Source organism: Paramacrobiotus metropolitanus, unplaced genomic scaffold, assembly GCF_019649055.1.
Source record: "Paramacrobiotus metropolitanus isolate TYO unplaced genomic scaffold, Prichtersi_v1.0 Parri_scaffold0000045, whole genome shotgun sequence".
Lineage (NCBI taxonomy): Eukaryota > Metazoa > Tardigrada > Eutardigrada > Parachela > Macrobiotidae > Paramacrobiotus > Paramacrobiotus metropolitanus.
Genome location: NW_026570265.1, coordinates 285,201 through 305,004, shown reverse-complemented (window position 1 = coordinate 305,004; position 19,804 = coordinate 285,201). Strand labels below are relative to the sequence as shown.

Here is a 19,804-nt window from a genome sequence, read left to right as displayed (position 1 = left end):
GCACGCCTCTCCGTGCGCTGAGTGTGTTACCGTGACACCCATCGTGTGTAAAAGTCAGGCTCTGAAGCGTGCTCATTAAGGAGATCTGCATAAACTACTACTGTACTGTAAGTAGTCTCCGCAAATTGAAACCGTAGGAGGTGTTAGATAAATACCAAAGTGATAAACTGTTACTTACTTCATGCCTCCAAGTTTTGGTTATTCTAGTTCTAAGAACACCTTAACTTCTTTCCTGGGAGCGTCATATTCCTTACTCTAAAATTTTGAGTAGAAAATTTTGCAGCTGAGCATTTCAGAGTTTAATAAATGGGTGCGGTGCCTTCGGCGACTTCTTCATCTACGAGTTCGTTTCCTCAACAGTCAATCAGTTGTATAAGCCATAGTGTGTCTTCTGCTGAGAACTGGGTACAAAGTTAAACAACCCTAGTCGAATAATTATTACAATTATCATGTACTTACAATAGTTTGAACTGGACCTACAAAAACAGGCATACAAAGAACTAGACAAGCGTTTTATCTGGTATACAGTGTACAGCATCTTCACGTGCTATCGAAATTATGTGGGGGCCCAGAATCTGCGAATATTTTTGTTTTCGGCATTTACCCTGAAAGTGTAGCATATTGGTGTTTTGGAGAAACACAAATTAATGATCCGGCCGTACGCTGGCTGCTTGCAAAACGGATGGTATTTTTCAGATTGCCGAAAACGTTACTTCGGAACTCCAAGTGGCTGCTGTACGCAATCTTCTTATGACAAACATATTGGTTATTACTTATTTGTGTGTTACATATAAACCTAAAATGCTGTTTTTACGCTTTGTAGAAACGAGAATCCGCATTGCATTTTTCGAAGTCGACATTCAACGCATCGAAAGCGTATGTGCGAATGAAAATCTACAGAATGATAATACAGATGTTATGACATTATTTATGCAAGTATCTGTACTGCATGGACTTGTCTATGTAATTGATGGTGCTGGCTTTCCTTTTTTAGGGTATGGATCGAAGAGTTAGCTAAGGTCAATCACGAGAACGCTACGAAAACAGCCGTTCTCGTCCAGTTCATTGCTCGGGCGCTTGCTGATCCAGGACTGCAGAAATTTTCTGGCGAGGTAAACTAAATCTAAATAAATACTTAAGTGTTATCTGTTGCATATTTCTCCCGTTACAGCTTGATGACCTTTCAGCTGCCTTCAAGCAGATGGTGCAGACGTTACTCCAAATTTTATCACGGATGTTCCATTTTTTCCCTGATGAAAATTCTTTAGAAAATTTTGGCAGTCTTATACGAAATCTGTACATCGTTTCGAGATCACCTAGTCTTTCGCGACTACCGAATTATGAAGCACTGACCAGTACCGAGGTGGTGCTTGCCGCTCAGGTAGACAGTGCTCGCCATTCTCCGTAGATGCTATTGACGAACAAGGGTGTGTTAGGACAGTGCAAAGGTGTGCTCCGATTGGATGAGTGAATTTTCGCGGCCTTTCTCCAATGATGCGATGGAAATCTGTAGTGGATGGAAAGAAATGTTGGCGTACGCCGAACAGAAACTGGAGCAAGCAGCGAGGCTGGACCATATTCTTGCCAGATATCGTTTTGTTACGCAACTCAAGACCCAGTTGGATTTCTGCTTATTGCCAGCGGTAAGAAGCGACTACTCGCCATGCTGAGTTAAAGTTTTATTTTGGAAAGATTTCGGAGGTTATTTAAATTTTAAGCCCTGTAGTTTCACGTATTATTTTTTCCTTGTGAACCGGTTGGTGTGCTATTTTTATGAGATTACTGTGCTTTACAGATCGCCAAAAGTATATACGACAAGCTAGATTTTGTCACCGGCAGTTTGGAAGAGTATGCAAAATCGCACAGTGTCCTTGGTGAACCGTTAGCGCACTGCTTGTTCGAGGTTTTTGTCCGTGCAAAACATTTCAGCCGAATGTGTTCCCCTGTTCGACAAAGGGAGTTTCGCAGCGAATATTATCTGCATTTTAAAGCAACTGTTCCTGTGTGGTTGCACGCGATTGAATTACGCATCCGGAAAGATGTCGCGTCCGCTGTCGACCTTGACGCGGTAAGTCGTTTTATTTTTTTCTGTAATTCATGTTTTTGAATTTATTGTCTGCGGAGAATGTTATTCTGTGTTTCGCTACCAGAACCATACAGTTCTTAATGTTGTTGTATTCAGGATTATCTGACATTTAGCGAGGAAGAATCAGAAAAGCATTTTCCCTCATTGGCGATGCTATCCTCGGCGGAAGCCATAGTTGGGGCGTTTGGTCGCGTTGCTGATTATTTTAAGGAGCTCGATTGGCCGCACCCTCAAGAAAACTACGTCATTTTAATGCAGACCATGGAGGTATATCCTACAGGATTTTATTGGTTTTTACAGAGGCGTTTTCGAGATTTTGTCAAAATAATCGCGTGTGGTGTGTGCATTAAAGTTTAGATAATGGTGGACTGCGCTATGCTATACATTGACCTGATCACCCGTTTTCTCACGCATGCCAATGGTGAGAAATTGGACGAGCCGCGCGCATGGAGTCTTCAGCGGATGTGTAAAGTTCTTAAGTCCGGCGATTTTGTCTGCACACAGATGTTATGTGCCAGCAGTATGCTGCATTCGGAAAGGATTATCGCCGCCTTGGAAAGAAAGCAGGACACCAGCGGAGCACAGTCTGTCCGGAGGAATGTCGGGAAATTTATTGCGGATGCCAACGAGAATTTTTTAGCCAGGTTGTTGCGGTTCATCAAAATCTGGCTTAATGGTCAACAGTTGTATTATGAAATACGGTGAGCTACAACTATCGCTAACTGTTTGAGTACTATCGCATGGTTGATTAGGTTGTACCTGTATTTACACCTTTTTATTCCTTGATCTGTCATGCTGGTAAAATCTTCAGATTCTGCGCCATAAAAGTAACGGAGACGAGATTAATGCGATAAAGTAGGATTATACTTAACTGTAGTTATTCTTTTGCATTTTAGGATGTTCGTCTATAGTTTTTGCAAACTGACGCTCACCGTTGAATCGCAGAAGGCCTCCGTAGACGCTTTTATTAATAAAATCAACGCCATCCGGGCCGTGATGCAGCAGAATAATTTGCGGGTGGACGTCATTAATCTGTTGTTAATGGAGGTGTGGGTGTACCTTCTGAGCGAGTTCCAGTACGGTGTGGTGGCACTGGATAAAGTGGCTGAGTCACTGCGCCAGTGTGAAGTTTTCTTCCAGATTGTCTACGCGGCCATCGTGGACATGCGCAACTACTTTTTGAACGTGGTCCGACTGCCGGCGGTCGATGTGCTCAACGACATGTACCGTTCGGTGGAAGCTCTGTATGCTGTACGACGATTAACCGTGTCGGAATTGGTCAGTACATACTACCTGGAACAGCTGCAACACCAGAACCGCATTAACGAATCCAAAGATTCCTCTCGGGGATCCGCCCGGTTTCTGGCATGTTACGTTCAAGAAAAAAACACGCTTATTTTTGAAGTGCTGAAATATGAAAATCATGGACTGCAAAAGATGACTCAGCCTTTTCGGCTGCAGATGTTTTATCGCGCAGTGCCGGAATTCTTATTCGTAAGCGTCAGTGACGGGCAACTCACAAGTCATGACCTTTCGCCGGGTACACGGAGTGTCACTGCCCCTTTTGGGAAAATGAAATGCAGTATTAAGATTACCCAGTCCGCGTTTGAGCAATCGGTTTTTGACATCTTACCGTGTGGATTGTTGTCATGTCATATGTACTGCGTACCGAGCCAGTGGAAGGAGGAATCGGAGACACCGGTGAGATTTTTCTTGGGGACCTTTTACCTTCCATTTCGCCAGTGCACATCGATACCGAATGTTTCGAAAATGTTGGATGTTCAACCTTCCACTGTTATGTTCATGCATACTGGTATGTGTATGTAAGACATATAAGAGACAATTGGCGAAGAATTAATGCAGCGCTAGGTTTTCAGGAAATGAATACAGTATCGGTAGAAGTACTACCTTGCAGTATTGGCATTACGCGTGATAAAAATTTATAATTCTTACGCTGTTTTGTTTTCTTTTTGCTGGACTCTTTGGTGCACTTATGTAATTGCTATTGCAGTACCAACGGCAACATACAGCATCATACGTGCAAGGAGTCTGTGGCATCCTACGGCTCAGCGATTTGTGGAGAGTCGAAAAGAAATTGGTTCCTCTAATCGGGTGCCTGTTACTACCGTGCCCTGATTTTCACGTTGCTTTTGTTTATGTGGTTTTATGTTGAGCACTTGTAGTAATTTGTACAGCACTGATTGATGTGATAAAGTTCGCGCAGAACGGTTACTTAATTAATTCTGTGGTTATACTGTTCGGTACCTATGACAAGAATTTTTAACTATCTGTAGTTCTGTACTCAGTAGCTTCTAAGTATGAATGGCATTGTATTTTTTCCACTCCTATATAGACTTAGAGCGATATAAATAATAAACACCGGCATTGTTGTTGTGCTTTGACCACGGACTTCGTAGAGTTTGTAGTAAAATCTCTAAAAAAATCTCTCTGATACGCTTTTTTCACAAATCAGGTATAGGTGCATAAAAATACAGCAATTCTTAAGTGAATAAATAGAACTGGCAAGAAAATTCTAAAAAGATAATATCGTTAATTAATTAGAAAAGATAGAGAATCTGCATTATTCCATTTCCTCACTGGTCAGGAATCTGCGTAGTTGCACGGGGACACTGGTGGGATAGTGGCTCAGGAGGTAAGCCAGTCGGCGTCTGGCTTGCTCACCAACGGCGCGTACTTCGTGGATTTTGTTGAGTATTTGAGGAAAAGAGTTATGCAAACTTTGAGCATTACAAGCAGTATAATCTCGTAATGAATCAATAATTCTGATTTGGAGATTAAGGACGGGAGCACTATTGGACAAGAATGGACGATCTGTAAATAATCCAAAATCATGTATGAAATTCAGAGTCAATAACGTATGGATTTATAACTGGTATGATATCAATGGTTTAATCGTTGCGTAATGTATTGTCTTGAATATGTATTCGATAGTTCTATAAAGTCAATAATGTGCGATTTGTATTCATTAATGCGGAAATTCCTGATCAATTTGCCGCATATATGAATGGAAATGTTAAACTGAAAAAATTATCAAATTTTATTGGCTATATAAATTAGCATTTGTAATTTTTCATGGCCATTAGAGAACGAAACCATTATCAGGATCAGTAAAGTAGAAAAATAGTAGCTTTTGTTCACGTTAATATGCTGAACAACTACAAAATTAAATTAGTGCTATTGGTACTGATGCCAATATGGAACCTGTACTTACTGTATTGTTTATTACTCTAAATTGTGCGTTATGTTTTAATTTGCTCTCACATGTGCTTATTGCGGATATGTCATATGTACCTTGCAGGAGAACCAGTGCGCACAGGCATGCAAAAGCCGCATTATCGAGATCGAGAATTTGTAGAGATCGGGACAATTGTTCAATTTCCATGTACCATGTTCCCATGGTACGCATGGCCACATCTTTGGGATAAGTGATGCCGCTGCAGAAGCGGATGCGGTCAATAGAGCCCATGGTGGCGGCATCGGTAAGCAACCTGGCAATAACAAATGCAAAAGATTGTTCAATAGGAACAAAAAGCAGCTTTTCATGCGTGCATGGAAAATCGCTATTGACAAAAACATATGACGGCTGTTGTATACTGCGGCGGCATACACATATACGTTGGTTGCGCAATCCTTCAAAATCGTCTATGCTGACGTGGACATATTCCCCAACCGGGAAAAATTCCCACGTCGTTAACGTGCGGATTTGCGTATCACCGTAGTCCCCAATTCATGTCCATCTATGTATGTGGGAATTTTAGCGCCAACCGACGTCTGTTCTCGCCCTGTGTGCACGCAGTTACACATGCATATGCGGTTATAAGCCGCACAACTGACGGGCAAGGATATTAAGAAAGGCAGTGCCGCTTGTGCGTAACCGCAAACCGGGATAACGCGTTAACCCTATACATAGGAGGAAAGCGTGCACGGCGCTCGCTCGTACCTGTGGGATAGGCGCAATGATATTAATTCCAGTGCACTGCTATTGATTAGTATATCGCGATCATCCTGCGGCACATCGTGGAAGCCGGGTATTCTATCCGCCCATACTAGCACAATATCCGTCAGAGAGTGCGTCAATATACTCAAAAAGCGCTCAATTTCCTCCTGAGTAGTTTTAATTGCCGATGAACCGATGCTCTATAATTAAACCCATCAATATTTAGTACTCGAACGCATAGGCAGGAGCCTAAACCAGGCTGGGCTAGGTCGATAATCTTCCTGCGCGTGTACTAATACGGCCAATATTACGCGAACATTAACCACGGTGTGAATTAAATAACTAAAGGCAACGTGTACCTGATAATCCAAACAGACTTGTGGATTGCTTTCCTGTTGATATCGTACTAAATGGGATATTAGATCCACTTTGGACATGGTGGCGGTGGTACGTTGGGCGTTATTCGATATGGCACGTGAGGAAGATGCGGTGCTCGATGCAGCATCCCTTTCGCTAACCGTTTTCGGCTTAGTTGGTAACCGGCCGCGACGACCTTTCAAACTGTCGGTTCGCACCACTACAATAATTAGAGTTTTACAGAGCTGTAATTGTCAACACTGCATCCAGATATTCTCTAAACTATTCCACTACCATCATTCGCCTACCACAAATATTTTTTATTCATATATCCTTTTCCATTATTTTTCGAGCTGTTTATTCAGGTTTTAATTCAGTAGACTGACTTTGGCCCAGTCTCTGTCAGTAATTTTGCCGTAGCATCATTTTTAATTGCGGCAGAGAACCGTCTGATAATGCTGACTCAGACGTACCCACGCTATAGGTACATTCACTGGACAAGTAAGTACTCTAGGTAGATGGGGAAAGTTCATTGAAAAGTGTATTAACACAGGAAATGGTAATAATAATACAAACCCCGGATGAACGCAGAACGCACCGGCGGACACATCCGATCTTGCACGTGCTAATAGCTGTTAATTTTGGCTGCGCTGCTACTAAGAGTAACTTATTAACGGGAAACCGTGCCAAATCGGGAATACAATTTATACCCCAGAAGCATACGTCATAAAATTAAATACACACAAAAAGGGAAACGAATATCGTCTTTTGTAGCAGCATAGCCGTATTAATATTAAATCAACTAGCCATTAGACAAGGGAAAGACAGTAAAATTTCCTGCGATAAGTTATATGCAGTAAAGCAAAATTCATCAGTGAAGAGATTATTGCAACACACCTGCCTCGTTATGCTTGCCTAGTTATGGCGTTTTTTGCAAACACACAGTCGATGGCTCACCTTCTTTAACCATCCCAACTGCCAAGCATTTTTGATAGCGGCAAAACTGGCAACGATTGCGGCGCTTCTTGTCCACCAGGCAATCCTTATTCCCCAAGCAAACATATTTCGATCCTTTCTGGACCGTTCTCTGTAAAAAAACAATTGTATTTTCGGTTTCTAGCCATGGAGCAAAGCTGAGCAAATCAATTGCAATGACACTAAAAGATAATAAGGGTCTGGAGTTGTATCAATGGTTTAAGGCAGAGCTAACAATAAGCAGGTATTTGTGGTCAGCCGATGATACTGCCTTAATTCACCTTTAACACGCCCCCACGAAGAGATTACGCATATTACTGCGCTGCCTAAGTGCGTACGCCCGTGTCTATAAATATTTACTGCCTATTTGTTTTTATTTTGGGAATCTGGAATTTGCGCATTGTGATACAGCTTATGGATGACAATTAACGCAATATCCATCGATCACTGCAAAACAGTCAGACGCAAAGAGCGTTAGTAATGTTAGGCTACACGTGTGAAGAATGCAAACTAATTATAACTGAAAGAAGAGAATTTTTTGAGCGACTAGTTAGTTTAAAATTAGCCAGTCCCTCAGTTTCATGCGCGACAAATAGTTTTTTTTCTGCAATTATCACACAAAGTATAATACGATTTGTAGAAGTTCTGGTAAAATCGTCTTAACTGCTTGGAAAAAAAACAGTATTAACAGATAAAAATCAGCCATTGAGATAGTAAACAAATGTGCAATTCTCACCTTGAAAAACCCTTTGCAACCTTCGCATGTGCGCACTCCATAATGCTGACATGCGGCATGATCGCCACACACAGCACAGACTTGTCCACTGGTGTCCGTGTCGGCAATGCGTTCAAAAGTGGTCGGCGTGGATTTGGTCCGATGCAGTACAGGATGCGCTGGACCGTAGTGCGTGGGAAAACTAAAGAGACTCCCCGCGGCGGCGGTCGACTGCGCACTGGAACTGGCATAATAGGACGGCGACATGACGGGACTGGACAGGGAACCGGCTTCGGACGATGTGTCACTGTGACCAGAGGAGACCGGCATCTGCATGGCGGTGGCCGCTGCCGCAGCGGACGACGGATGGACGTGTTGAGCAGCCGCCGCCGCTGCGTGCTGAGCAGCGAACATGGTCACGGGGTCCATTGAGCGATCCAGGCTGAATTTGCCGGCAGGATCCTGCGGCGGCCAGCCCAGTGCCATGCGATTATACGGACTGATATCGCCCGGCATGGGCAGTGGACAGGCGGCAGTGGACGAACTGGGCCAGGACGCTAATAGCTCCTGATTCAGTGCATTGGTCGTCGCGGCAGCCGCCGAACGGAACGGATGCATGGGCCACAGTGTGGGACGCAGCGGCATGGATGGATTGCTCACGTAGGCCTCCTGGAATGCCGGCAGCGATGTTTGGCAGGTAACCGGATGCGGCTGAAAGTAATCGAATGGTTCATTGTGGGGAATGGGTGGGGCGGAGTGCGGCGGGGTGGAGTGAGTGGTCCAGGGGTCGCTTTCGGGAGTGTTGCCGGTGGACAGGTGGGATCCGCCGGACATACTGCTCAGACTGTCCACCAGGTGGTCGCTGCTCTCGGCCGGCTGGAGAATGGAGGACACCGAGTAGCCGGAGTATGCACCACTGTCGCTGGAGGCGGTGGTGCCGGCGTAGGAGAATCGACGCTGTTCGCCTCCGCGGTGATGATGGTGGTGGTGGTGATGAATGTACTGATGGAGTTGGCCGGAGGTGCTGCTGCTGCTGGTGCTGTGTTCGGACGAGAAAGAAAAGGGTGGCGGCGGCGGATCGCACATGCTAATATTCTGCTCCCAGAAAAAGCCATCATTAGAGACGGGTGAAGAAGAGGGAGATATTTGTGTCACGTAACTGTGACTGCTGGGTGGACATTGGGGAAACTAAAGGGCAACGCAAAACTTTGTGACTAAATCTATTTAATTGCGTGATGTGCAGATTGCGTCTACAGGTAGGAAGGAGGTTGTGAGCGCTCAACAAACAGTTGATAGCCCGGAAAATTTACATCTAAGAGAAAGCTTTGCTTTTGATCGGACACAGCAGCGGTACTGACCTCCAGTGCTAGCATACTACGCGTGGCAATGGGAAAAAATGTGTTGCCGGCAAAAATCCTATCCGGTATTTCCCCTACTGAATTTCGGTCAGTCAAGCAGAAATGTGGGCGCTCTGCACTAACATGGACGTGGATATGCAAGCCAAGATGTTGCGTAACTGTCCGGTAGGATTCAGTTCATCCGTGGCATATTAATAATTTGATACGGTATATCGGATAAGATGCGGCAGTAATTAATAGTGCCGGCGAAATCTGCAAGGCGCAATTAATCCGTGTACGAACATAACAGCATCCGCACAAAAAGCCGGTAATAACGAAATTGGATAAATTTCAATGATTGTGAGCCCACTTCGTTGATAATGGAAACATATGATCATGAACCACACATCAGATGTTGGAAATTATTGCCCAACTTGCCAGCTGCAGTTGGACGTTTGCAACGATCGGCATATGTCTAGTGCGGCTCAGCTAAAGATAACTTTCCCACCGTCATCGATTCTGCACTTAAGCGCAGTATGAGTCATATATATATGGTCTATTAATCCAGGTTGATACAGGAGAAAAGGAAGACAAACTACAACTAGTAAATGAAAAGAATTATAACGATGCGGTTATAATGTTTTTGTTAAGTCAACTCGGTACTGCACAGTTGGCGTGAAGTGCGGAAAACCCAGCGGAAAATGATTTTTAAATCGAGCAGTAAAGCGGGCTTTTTACATTCAAATTCCTCGACGTCACCGGGACATTCCGCGTCATCGTGCCAGTCATTGACGTGCCTGCTAACGTAATCAGTCTTAAACCAGACACCCACCACACGGTTTCACCGCAGGCTCCTCCTCGTGTAAATCGGCTGATGTATCACTTTATCCAAAGAAATGCAATGATCTCCCTAATACAGTTCCTGGCGCGGGTGCAACCGGCATATGCACACTGACAAAAGCGTTTCGCATACAGTATACGCGAAGCGCGCCGTTTATTAACAGTTAATTCCATAAAGCAGTTGCGTATTAAGAAGGTCATTATTACTGTACTTACTTAAAATGTTTATCTTGCTATAACGGTTTCTAGAAGATGGTAACCAACTAGTTCAATGTTTAAATTCTTTTTCAAGTATTTAGGTATATCTACCACATCGTTCTAGGTTTAAACACCTATAGAAGCAGCCATGCAGTACTCGCGCATCAATTCGAAAAATGTAAACTTAACAATAGGATGTCTGCGTTCGCGTACAGTATTAATTGCAATACATAATCAAATATGGAGAACAAATCAAATATCAACTGAAGAACATGCTGCTATATGCATCTCATGGCTGTTTGTCAGTTTATAATTGGTTGTTGTTACAATATATATGTGAGCACTCGACCGAAAAGTTTTTTAAGCAAATAAAAAAAACGTAAAAAACGTTAATTATTAAAAATTAAAAAACGGTAATTATTTTAAAACACTCTGTTTTGTATATATTGTAGTTCTACTGTAATTGATAAGCGAAACACAAACGTAGCCAACCGTTGCACAGTATCAATACTTTTATGTGCGGAAACTCTACGGATTGCTCGCCATTGTGCATATCATTATGGGCAAATATAGTTCATTAGTTACAAAACCGATAAAATATTTCAGTAAAATAACATATATAAAAAATTAGGTTTTAAAATTAAAGCTTAATTTGTGGTAAACTTTATTCCCTTGCTCCAATGCAGCGAACATTTGACGGTAAAACTCCCTGTATGATTATGTTGCGGTAGTACAAAAATAATGCACAGTTAGCACAATAAACTGACCAATGTATTCATAACTTCATTCAAATTGTATGACCGACCGTAATGTCAGCACAGCATTTGCCCGGAACCGCACAGCATATGCCCGGAACCGTGGGTTTAGGATGTTTGTAAATAATGACAGCATGATTAAGTAATTAAGAGTTCCACGTCACAGTACGAGAGATAAATACAGAAACCCTATAAATGCCGTCCAATCTGACTAAATAAAGACAGTTCCCCGTCTACATTATTAATAGACTTAAAGGAATAACAGTTATACAAAAATAATGAATAACTTCCTTATTAGTACTAAAAATATATCTATCGTACTTTATTTTGGGCACAGTAATTTTTCTCAGCTACGTATGTGGGATTCATAATTATCGTGCAGCCGCTCCATGATGCGGATACATATAGGTCAAACGATGAGCAGGTATGCCGTAAAATGCTCCACATGGATGCAAAACGTCTTGCAGATTTGCTTAGATTATTTAACCACGCTTCCCGGAGCTTACGTTGGCTTACGACGTGGGAATTTACCGTCTGCGTAAACAACGGGTTAAACCTACACAATATTAAGGCGGAACGAGATAATTTTGCCACAGAACTGTTACCGCTGCCCTTTATCCTCAAGTTAAGGTGATTATTAGGGATAACTTGCGGTATCTTCCAGTTTATTTACGGTTATGCGCGTAAGAATGTACCTGCAGCTGACGTCAGTTTTGTAACAATATAAACCTGCAGTGCACAATTCTTCACAGTATTTAGGCTTATGTCATCAAATTGCATACTTTGTAATTATTTTAGTTTAAAATAGATTATAAATTTCCATCGCTCGCCTCGCTCCGTATTAAACGTTACAATTACGAGCAGCGTTGTGGTAAAACTGTTATAATGATATAATGTTGTCTCCATATATATCTTACATTTAGCTGACAATACGCGTTAGTTCTACATACAGCGGCGCAGGCGGCATGGGATTGATCGTTCTTTTTCCCAAGTTCACTTAACCTCGGAAATGGTAGTGGACTCGTGTAAACATTCTTAATGTTAAGCTTTCAACATTTGTACTAACATTAAACAACATGCACAAGTCGTAATTCGTTGGCTAACATGGCATCAGTGTTAAAAAGTGTGTGACTGCAGAAGAAAATGTGTTGACAAGAATTGTCGCGAAGGACTATATCTAATGGCTTATCGTTGGACAGCTGTCAGTTAAGCCATATTCCAAAAATTAAGAACACCAAGCTGTTTTTTGGCTGCCGCGCATTATAATGCAGCCGGCATCCCCACTCAGCAACATGAACCTGGGGCTATTTTTACAGCACTTCGCGAGAATCACATCATTAGGAGTGTAAAAAATATTACGGCACTGCTGCTGTTTGGGAGAGAGAGAAATGTAATGCACAGGAACGCATTTGTAAGAAATAGTTATAAATATCCATGAACCTGGTTGACCTCCATTAGGCACATGTTCGCCGGCACGACTGCTGTTCAGGAGAGAATGACGAAAGCAAAACGAATGGTCAAGAATAGATGTGTTGCGCTTGTGAATCCCGCGCCATCTCTCGCTGCGCGGCAAACCGTAACTCACAATTTGTCAGCTCTCTGCGACCGGAAGTAGAAGGAGTGACTAATTCCGTCGACAGTCTCGAAGATCCCAAAAGTGCTGTGCACCCGGCCGACGGTCTTATCTTGTATACGAATACCGTGGAGAAACAAAAATAGCCGCCATCAACCAGAGCGATGATCAACGAAGAGCAGAAAACGTTCGCTATAAGCAGCTGTGACTTCCAAACATAGCTTGCTTGGGAAAAGCTGGACCGTCGCAATCAAGATGTCTTCGACAAATGTACCCAGTTTTGCATTCACAAGTATACATCGCTGATGCCCTGTCCTCGTATCTGGTACTAGCCACATGAGCGCACAATTCACATAATTATGACATACTGTACATACATCAGATGCCGGGCAAAATGAATACAATTAAAAAGCCTTCTTGACCTTTGGGAAAACGCGCATAATAATCTCTATTTACACCTATAACCTTACCCAGTCAGATAATACTGTACAATGCACATTACGTTTTCGTTTATACGTTATTCATCCTTTGTAGTTCGTTTTTTAAATGTAGAAGTAGCGATATTGGCTTCACGAGTTCACAACTGGATAATTCTGATCTGCGTAAAATTAGAAATCAGCCGGGTAGTTTTTCGCAAGAGGATTCGCAAGAGGTTTTGACCTGTTGCCTGATTAAAACTCGAAGTCATATAATTTTAATCCATAAATGCCATCTTCCGAAAAATCTCGCAAATTATCTCAGTTGGGTAATCGCATTAATAAAGTCATAATAATCCAGTAACACCCTGAACTATGAATACATATTCTGCAGTTTAATTAGTTAAGCTTGTGACTGCTTGTCCCATACTCTAATTCGATTTGCCATGGAATACCAGGTATAATATAGGTATGTAGTACAAATAAGTAATAAAAGGTTATTTCGTTCCCGATATTTATTTTCTTCCCGGTTCTTAGAGAATGCACCGAACACGAGTATAGAATTACACTAATGGCAAAATGCAGCAGTTCAAAGTACTGCACGGTAGTGAAATTAAGTATGGAGAATTAAATTGTGCTGTCACAAGTACCGTATCGCAGCCCCACTGGAAATACCGTGTATACAGTTACACATTGCACGTCAACAGTGACTAAAATTATCATATTGATTTCGCGCAGATCGGATGCTAGCAAGCGAACTGGAACATATGTGTACAGCTGCAGACGTATATCCAGGAGTCGCACATACAGATAGTCGACACGCATGTTCGGGCGAAGAGGGACAGGTTCGCACCTGTAATTATGCATCGGATAGCGACGGTTCATGATTGCGCAATCCGGATGCGTATGTGTTCCTGAGCAAGACGTAAATCGCATGGCTCGAGGTACCGAGGAGTAACCTGGTAGCGGCTATTCCAGGCAAACTATCCCAGTCGCAATCGGTTAATGCACTTCTTCACGTCACTTCAGAATGTGGTTCGAGGCAATTAGCACTTGGATCTAATATCACCTGCGATATTTTTAACAAACTCCCAATACCTCTGCATTAAGTTCAACCATTAAAATTGTCCTGGTACCTGCCGTATTGTAATTCTGCCTGATCCTAATATTAGCATTTTGTGTTTGTGTTTTAAAAATATATATTATCCAGGGATAACCCGGAGTCTACCGTATATTTCGTTCCCTCCGATGCGCTGTACCTGCAATGATCATCCAGTAAAAATGTTAGCTGACCTGGCAATGCAACCAGGAAAAATCGCAAAAAGGCAACAATAAAATAAAACCTTTGCTCGTAGGTTAGCGGTGCAGTTCAAATTTAATGACCGTTATATGCTTTGAACCTCATAAGAATTATTTTTCTATCAATATAAAGACCGCGCAACATTATACGGTAAGGTATTTTGTTCAACGTATTTTACATATTGATGCCCCTTTAGATGTACGAGTATTTAAGGACTTCGTACAACATTTATCAAGGCTGCAAAAATGTGTTGAATTACTTACTTTCTAGGCATAGCCGGCAGGTTGAATTATATTTGCCATACTCGTATGAATTTTATCATTACCTGTACGTTACGTGAAGTAAATAAAAGTCATTTTCACTCTAATGCATTGTTTCTGTAACTCTATTGCAAGTCCTTAAATTAGTAATTTAATACATACTCAATTTCACATTTTCAGAACTGTCTTCTTTTTTGGTATGGAATAATACTGGTCGGTAGGCCTGTCGTGCAGTAATGTTCAAGAAAAAGAAAGGTCACGTACATGTAGAACTATCTCTATGTCGTAATATCAGGGCTTGTGCTTTGTTACATACATATATACGGTAGGGTAGACCCTGATAGTATATAAGTTATTTCTAGGTTTATAATTATAAAATCGGCACAACTTTTCATCAGCATATCTGCATATGCAAGCTGCATTTACATTGCCATAAAGTACCTACAGATATAGAAGTATGTCACTTCCTGAGAAATTAGTAGGTACTTGGCACATGATATCATTTACCTTGAAATGTAAACAGCGAATACGACTAAGAAAAATAGTCCCTATATTGCGTTGATATCTAGTATTTGTCACGCCACAGACGCGTGGATAATTTATGTTTATATAAACTATGACCGATAGTTTAAAGTCTATTGTCTGTGGGCATGCTGTGTCATGCACGTTAGCTGAACGTTCGCTGTTCTTAGCCCGATATCTGATGGGCGCTAGTATATTCCCACAGATCCTGTGGATGATAACTGTCATAAAAAGAGTATAAAAGAGATTTATGTTTTACGGCAAAAGCCAGTGTGTTGCGAGCTGTAAACGAATAAAGGTTACAGAAGAACACGCTCTGGATTACAAGGTTGACTATTGAAGAGTGACCTTACAATTGGTGCCGAAACCGTGGACTGTTTTTAAACAGTAACGGTACATACCAGCTAACGCTCGTCCCGGATTAAGGGAGAGGTTGATGTTAGAGTGGTTGTTCACTGGGGACATGACGACACCAGGTGACAACACTAGTAGACCGTCGGTGGAAACGACACCGCAGGGGACGGCGCGTGGAGCGACAGCGCCGACTGTTCTAGACTCGCGGCAAATTGCCAAGGAGTTTAGCGATCTGAAGATCGCATCGGACAGTCGTCCACCGATATTCACCGGCATGGTGAATGACGCTGTAGATGAGTGGTTACGCGAGTTTAACCGCTATGCTGCAGCGTTAGAATGGGACGAGCGCAAGAAGTTGCGCCAGGTTCCATTGTGCCTGAAGGAGTTTGCCGGGCAGTGGTGGGATCACACCACCAAGGACGGGACGGAAAGCTTCACGAGTTGGGCAACGTTCGAGACGCAGTTACGCGCTCGGTTCCGCCCGAAGGACCTCATTCTACAATACAAACGCGAGCTACGTAGGCGACGTCAGCAACCAGACGAAGATATCGCGACGTACTTCAACGAGAAAGTAACGAAATGTTACTTGGTCAACCGAGAGATGAAGGATGAGGATGTCATCGAACAGGTTAAGGATGGCCTGCTCGATCGTTTCAACACGATGGTCGTGTTGTCACAGGCGAAGACTCCCCAGGAGTTTTATGGGGAGCTAACTATGGCGCAAAACGCGCTTCGCCGGAGGGATCAACGGGAATGTGACAATGCTAAAACGACGGTGGCCACGACAGGGCATCCGAAGCCGTCAAATAGGTTCGGACCACCGAAGCGTCAGGAATGGCGCAGTCGCACGTTCGGACGGAACCCGTCTGGTAGTGGGGATGGTGAGTCGGCAAATCGGCCGGCTACCGCCAAACATGGGGGAAGTGGTTTTACAGGTAAACCAACCCCCGGAGGTCAACGCAGTTGTTACAACTGCGGGAAGGTGGGACATTTGGCTCGGGAGTGTCCATCAAATAAACCCAAGACCAGAGCGGAAGTCCGAATGGTGGTGGGGCGTGTCAGTGGAGGCGTGGTGAGACCAGTGACCTTTAAGTCAGCTGGTGCTAAACCGACGTTTAAGGCACGCATCCGGAGTTTCAAGCGGAAGAAACCGGAAGTGGCCGGTCTGCCGACCACATCGGACAGCGACACGAGCTCAGAAGACGAGCTGCCGTCAAAACGAAAGCCAGCGCCGGCACCGCCTGCACCGGAACCGGACGCACTGGAGTTGTCAGTCGGTCATGAGGAGGCTATGGAATTTGGGGTGTCGGACAATGGAGAGTGGACACCGCCGAGTTCCGACAGCGAGCCGGTAGAAGTGGAAGTCCGGGAGCCGGAGCCACCGCAACCGACTGCTAAAGTCACGCCGAAGCCGGTGGTTAAATCGGTAGTGACTAACGTGTCGGTCGCAGCCAAATCGGTCGCACCGAAGAAAGCGGACACCGTGGTGGAGAAGCCAAGCGGTGGATCAAAGAAACCGGACGTGGTGCCAAGGAAGTTGGACCCCGTGCCGGTGAAATCGGATGCAGCGGTCAAGGTACCGGGCACCGCAGCGAAGAAGCTGGACGAAGCTTTGCGAAAACCGACAGGGCTGCCGAAGAAATCGGAGCCATCGGTTAGCACGGTCAAACAGCCGGGTGGTAGTAAGCCACCGCAACCGGTGGCCGGTAATGCACCGGCCGGAGCGAATGACCGCGGTGGCCTGAAATGGTGTCCGGGAAAGTCGGAACCAGGAGTGCCACGCATGGTCGGGGCGTTGAAAACGCTGCCGATGAAGGAGACCGTCGCCAAAGCGCCGGTGAAGCGGGCTTTGGAGGACGTGAACCCGCTGGACAACGACGTGACAATGGGGCACGAAAAGTCGTTGTTAGGACCACCAATGGTCAAAGTTTCCATGATGCCAGTGACTGGTCATGGACTGCTGCGGGTTCGGGCGTCGTTTGCTAACGATGTGCCCATGGATGTCATCCAGGTTCGGGTCGGACTGTTGGATGGTCGGACCGGGGCGGATATAGTCCGTACTCGGAAGTGCATCGTGGAATGGAACGTCGTCATACCGGACAAGACTGTGGGATATAAAGTCACCATCCGGAGGGAAATGCAAGTGGAAGCATTGGACGGACGTATTGGTTCAGCAGATGTGAAGCTGAACCGGATGCACTTGGTGGAGTTAAGCCTGGGCTTGTCACGGGTTGACGGTCAGGCTACGTTGATGCGCATTCACGACCAGAAGGTCGGGGTCACCGCCGAGGAGTTAGAGCTAGCGGCCAAGGAGTTGGAGCTGGCTTTAACCAAGAAGCAGAAAGTGTGTGTTTTGGAAGCACACCCAAAGAGAGGTAAGAAAATCCTCTCTGTTGACAAGACAACCCCGCTGGTTGGGCCAAGGGGGCTGGTCAAGTCGAACGACCTGCGGCATGTAATTGACCGAAAGCGCGCTTACGAACGCTCTCTTGTAGGAGAGGTCGTGTGGTTGGCCGGAGCAGTGTTGACTGCCCCATTGCCAAAGGTCACAATCGAGTTGAATGGTGTACAGTTTGAAGCGGTCGTGGACACTGGATCTACGATCAGCATTGTCCAGCGTGCCCTGGTGGACCTGTTGGGAGTAGATTTGGCTCCTTCAACCATCGAAGCCGAGTGTGCCAACGGACAGATGATGGAGGCCCAGGGACAGGTGCTGTTGCAAGTGGCAACAGCTGGGCAACGGGATATCGTCCCATTCATCGTGTTCGATGAATTTGCCATGAAAGGTCACGATGTAGTGATTGGTTGCAACATGTTGCAACAGCTGGACCTGCTTGTGGACGTGACGTCCCAACGACTGGTCAGCGGGAACCAAGGTGGGCTGCAAGAGCCACCAAAGGTACTCCAAGAAGTATTGATGGTTGAAACTGCACCATCTAATACTAACTTTCCGCGTCTTACAGGTGCCGAAGCCGAACTGGACCTGTCAGCGTGGGACTACACGTGGGAAACTTTGTCGATAGAAAGTTTTGACGTGTGTGACCTGGAGACCCGAGATGTGGGCCCAGAAGTTCTAAAGTTGATTAATAGATATATGTATCTATTTCATACTAATGACAAGTGCATGGGTAATGCAGACGTGTCACCATTCGAAATAAAGTTGAAACCTGGTGCGCAACCGGTGTCGCAACGGCAGTACCGATACTCGCCTGAAGAGTTCAAATGGTTAGACACAGAGGTCATAAGTATGTTGGAAAAGGGCGTGATTCGTCGGTCGACGAGCCCTTGGAGTAGTCCGGTGGTAATAGCTAAAAAGGGCTCCGATAAGAAGGGGCGCCGGCTTTGCCAGGACTTCCGGGCGGTCAACGCGTTGACCGTACCCGACAAGTTTCCGCTTCCAAATGTGGAGGATTGTCTGACATGTCTGAGTGGGTCGAAGTACTTCACGACACTTGACTGTCAGTCTGGGTACTGGCAAGTACCTTTGGCCGAAGACTCGAAGGCGATCACAGCCTTTCAGGCTGGTCGCGCTTTTTACGAGTACCAAGTTCTTCCTTTCGGCCTACGGAACGCACCCGCTGCTTTTCAGCGGATGATCACCGATGTCCTTAGTGGCCTGTTGTGGGTTGACGTGTTCGTGTACCTCGACGACATTGTCATCGGAGGGACCACACTCGAACGCCACTTTGAGGCACTAGAGGCGGTGTTTAAAGCTTTAGCCAATGCGAAACTCCTTCTAAAACCGGAGAAGTGTCATTTTCTCAAGGCCCGGGTTCGGGTTCTAGGATTCATCGTTACCAGAGAAGGACTGGAAACGGACCCCGATAAAATTATGGCGGTCGCCGAGTTTCCACAACCGGAGAACCTGAAAGCCCTGCGGAGTTCCTTGGGCTTATGCTCTTACTATCGCCGATTCATCAAGAGCTTTGCACATATCGCCGCGCCATTGCATGCGCTGGCGAAGAAAGACCAGCCCTTCTTCTGGGGGGAAGCTCAGCAGGAAGCGTTTAGCGACCTCAAAGTGGCCATGTGTACCGCACCGGTACTGGCACACTTCGACCCGGAGAAACCGGTAGAGATGCACCCCGACGCATCGGGGTACGCGCTGGGCACCGTGCTGGTCCAACGCGACGACGAAGGTCGCGAGAGACCGATCGC

At 44.9% G+C, this 19,804-nt stretch overlaps 3 protein-coding genes across 4 annotated transcripts; 2 read left to right on the top strand and 1 right to left on the bottom strand.

Annotated features, from left to right (window-relative positions):
- The first annotated feature begins 69 nt into the window (after positions 1–69).
- LOC129591362 (uncharacterized) lies at positions 70–4,469 on the top strand. Its single transcript, XM_055486999.1, has 11 exons — positions 70–107; positions 697–735; positions 824–876; positions 995–1,112; positions 1,172–1,381; positions 1,437–1,643; positions 1,796–2,068; positions 2,183–2,353; positions 2,444–2,787; positions 2,983–3,899; positions 4,098–4,469. Exons 5-11 carry the CDS (start codon positions 1,202–1,204, stop codon positions 4,220–4,222), a joined length of 2,217 nt encoding a protein of 738 aa, XP_055342974.1. The 5' UTR covers positions 70–107; positions 697–735; positions 824–876; positions 995–1,112; positions 1,172–1,201; the 3' UTR covers positions 4,223–4,469.
- A 2-nt stretch (positions 4,470–4,471) lies between these two features.
- Positions 4,472–10,373, bottom strand: LOC129591359 (nuclear receptor subfamily 4 group A member 1-like). 2 transcript variants are annotated; one of them, XM_055486994.1, is made up of 7 exons: positions 9,450–10,373; positions 8,113–9,279; positions 7,359–7,488; positions 6,404–6,621; positions 6,048–6,244; positions 5,399–5,595; positions 4,472–4,918 (listed from the first exon to the last, which is right to left on the bottom strand). In XM_055486994.1, the coding sequence occupies exons 1-7, from the start codon at positions 9,462–9,464 to the stop codon at positions 4,668–4,670; spliced, it is 2,175 nt and encodes a 724-aa protein (XP_055342969.1). In that variant the 5' UTR covers positions 9,465–10,373; the 3' UTR covers positions 4,472–4,667. The 2 variants fall into 2 exon arrangements, with proteins under 2 accessions (XP_055342969.1, XP_055342970.1); XM_055486995.1 differs by having other exon boundaries at positions 8,113–9,186.
- Positions 10,374–15,516: 5,143 nt separating this feature from the next.
- Positions 15,517–18,708, top strand: LOC129591331 (uncharacterized). Its single transcript, XM_055486951.1, has 3 exons — positions 15,517–18,021; positions 18,142–18,545; positions 18,610–18,708. The coding sequence occupies exons 1-3, from the start codon at positions 15,729–15,731 to the stop codon at positions 18,667–18,669; spliced, it is 2,757 nt and encodes a 918-aa protein (XP_055342926.1). The 5' UTR covers positions 15,517–15,728; the 3' UTR covers positions 18,670–18,708.
- The last annotated feature ends 1,096 nt before the right edge of the window (positions 18,709–19,804 follow it).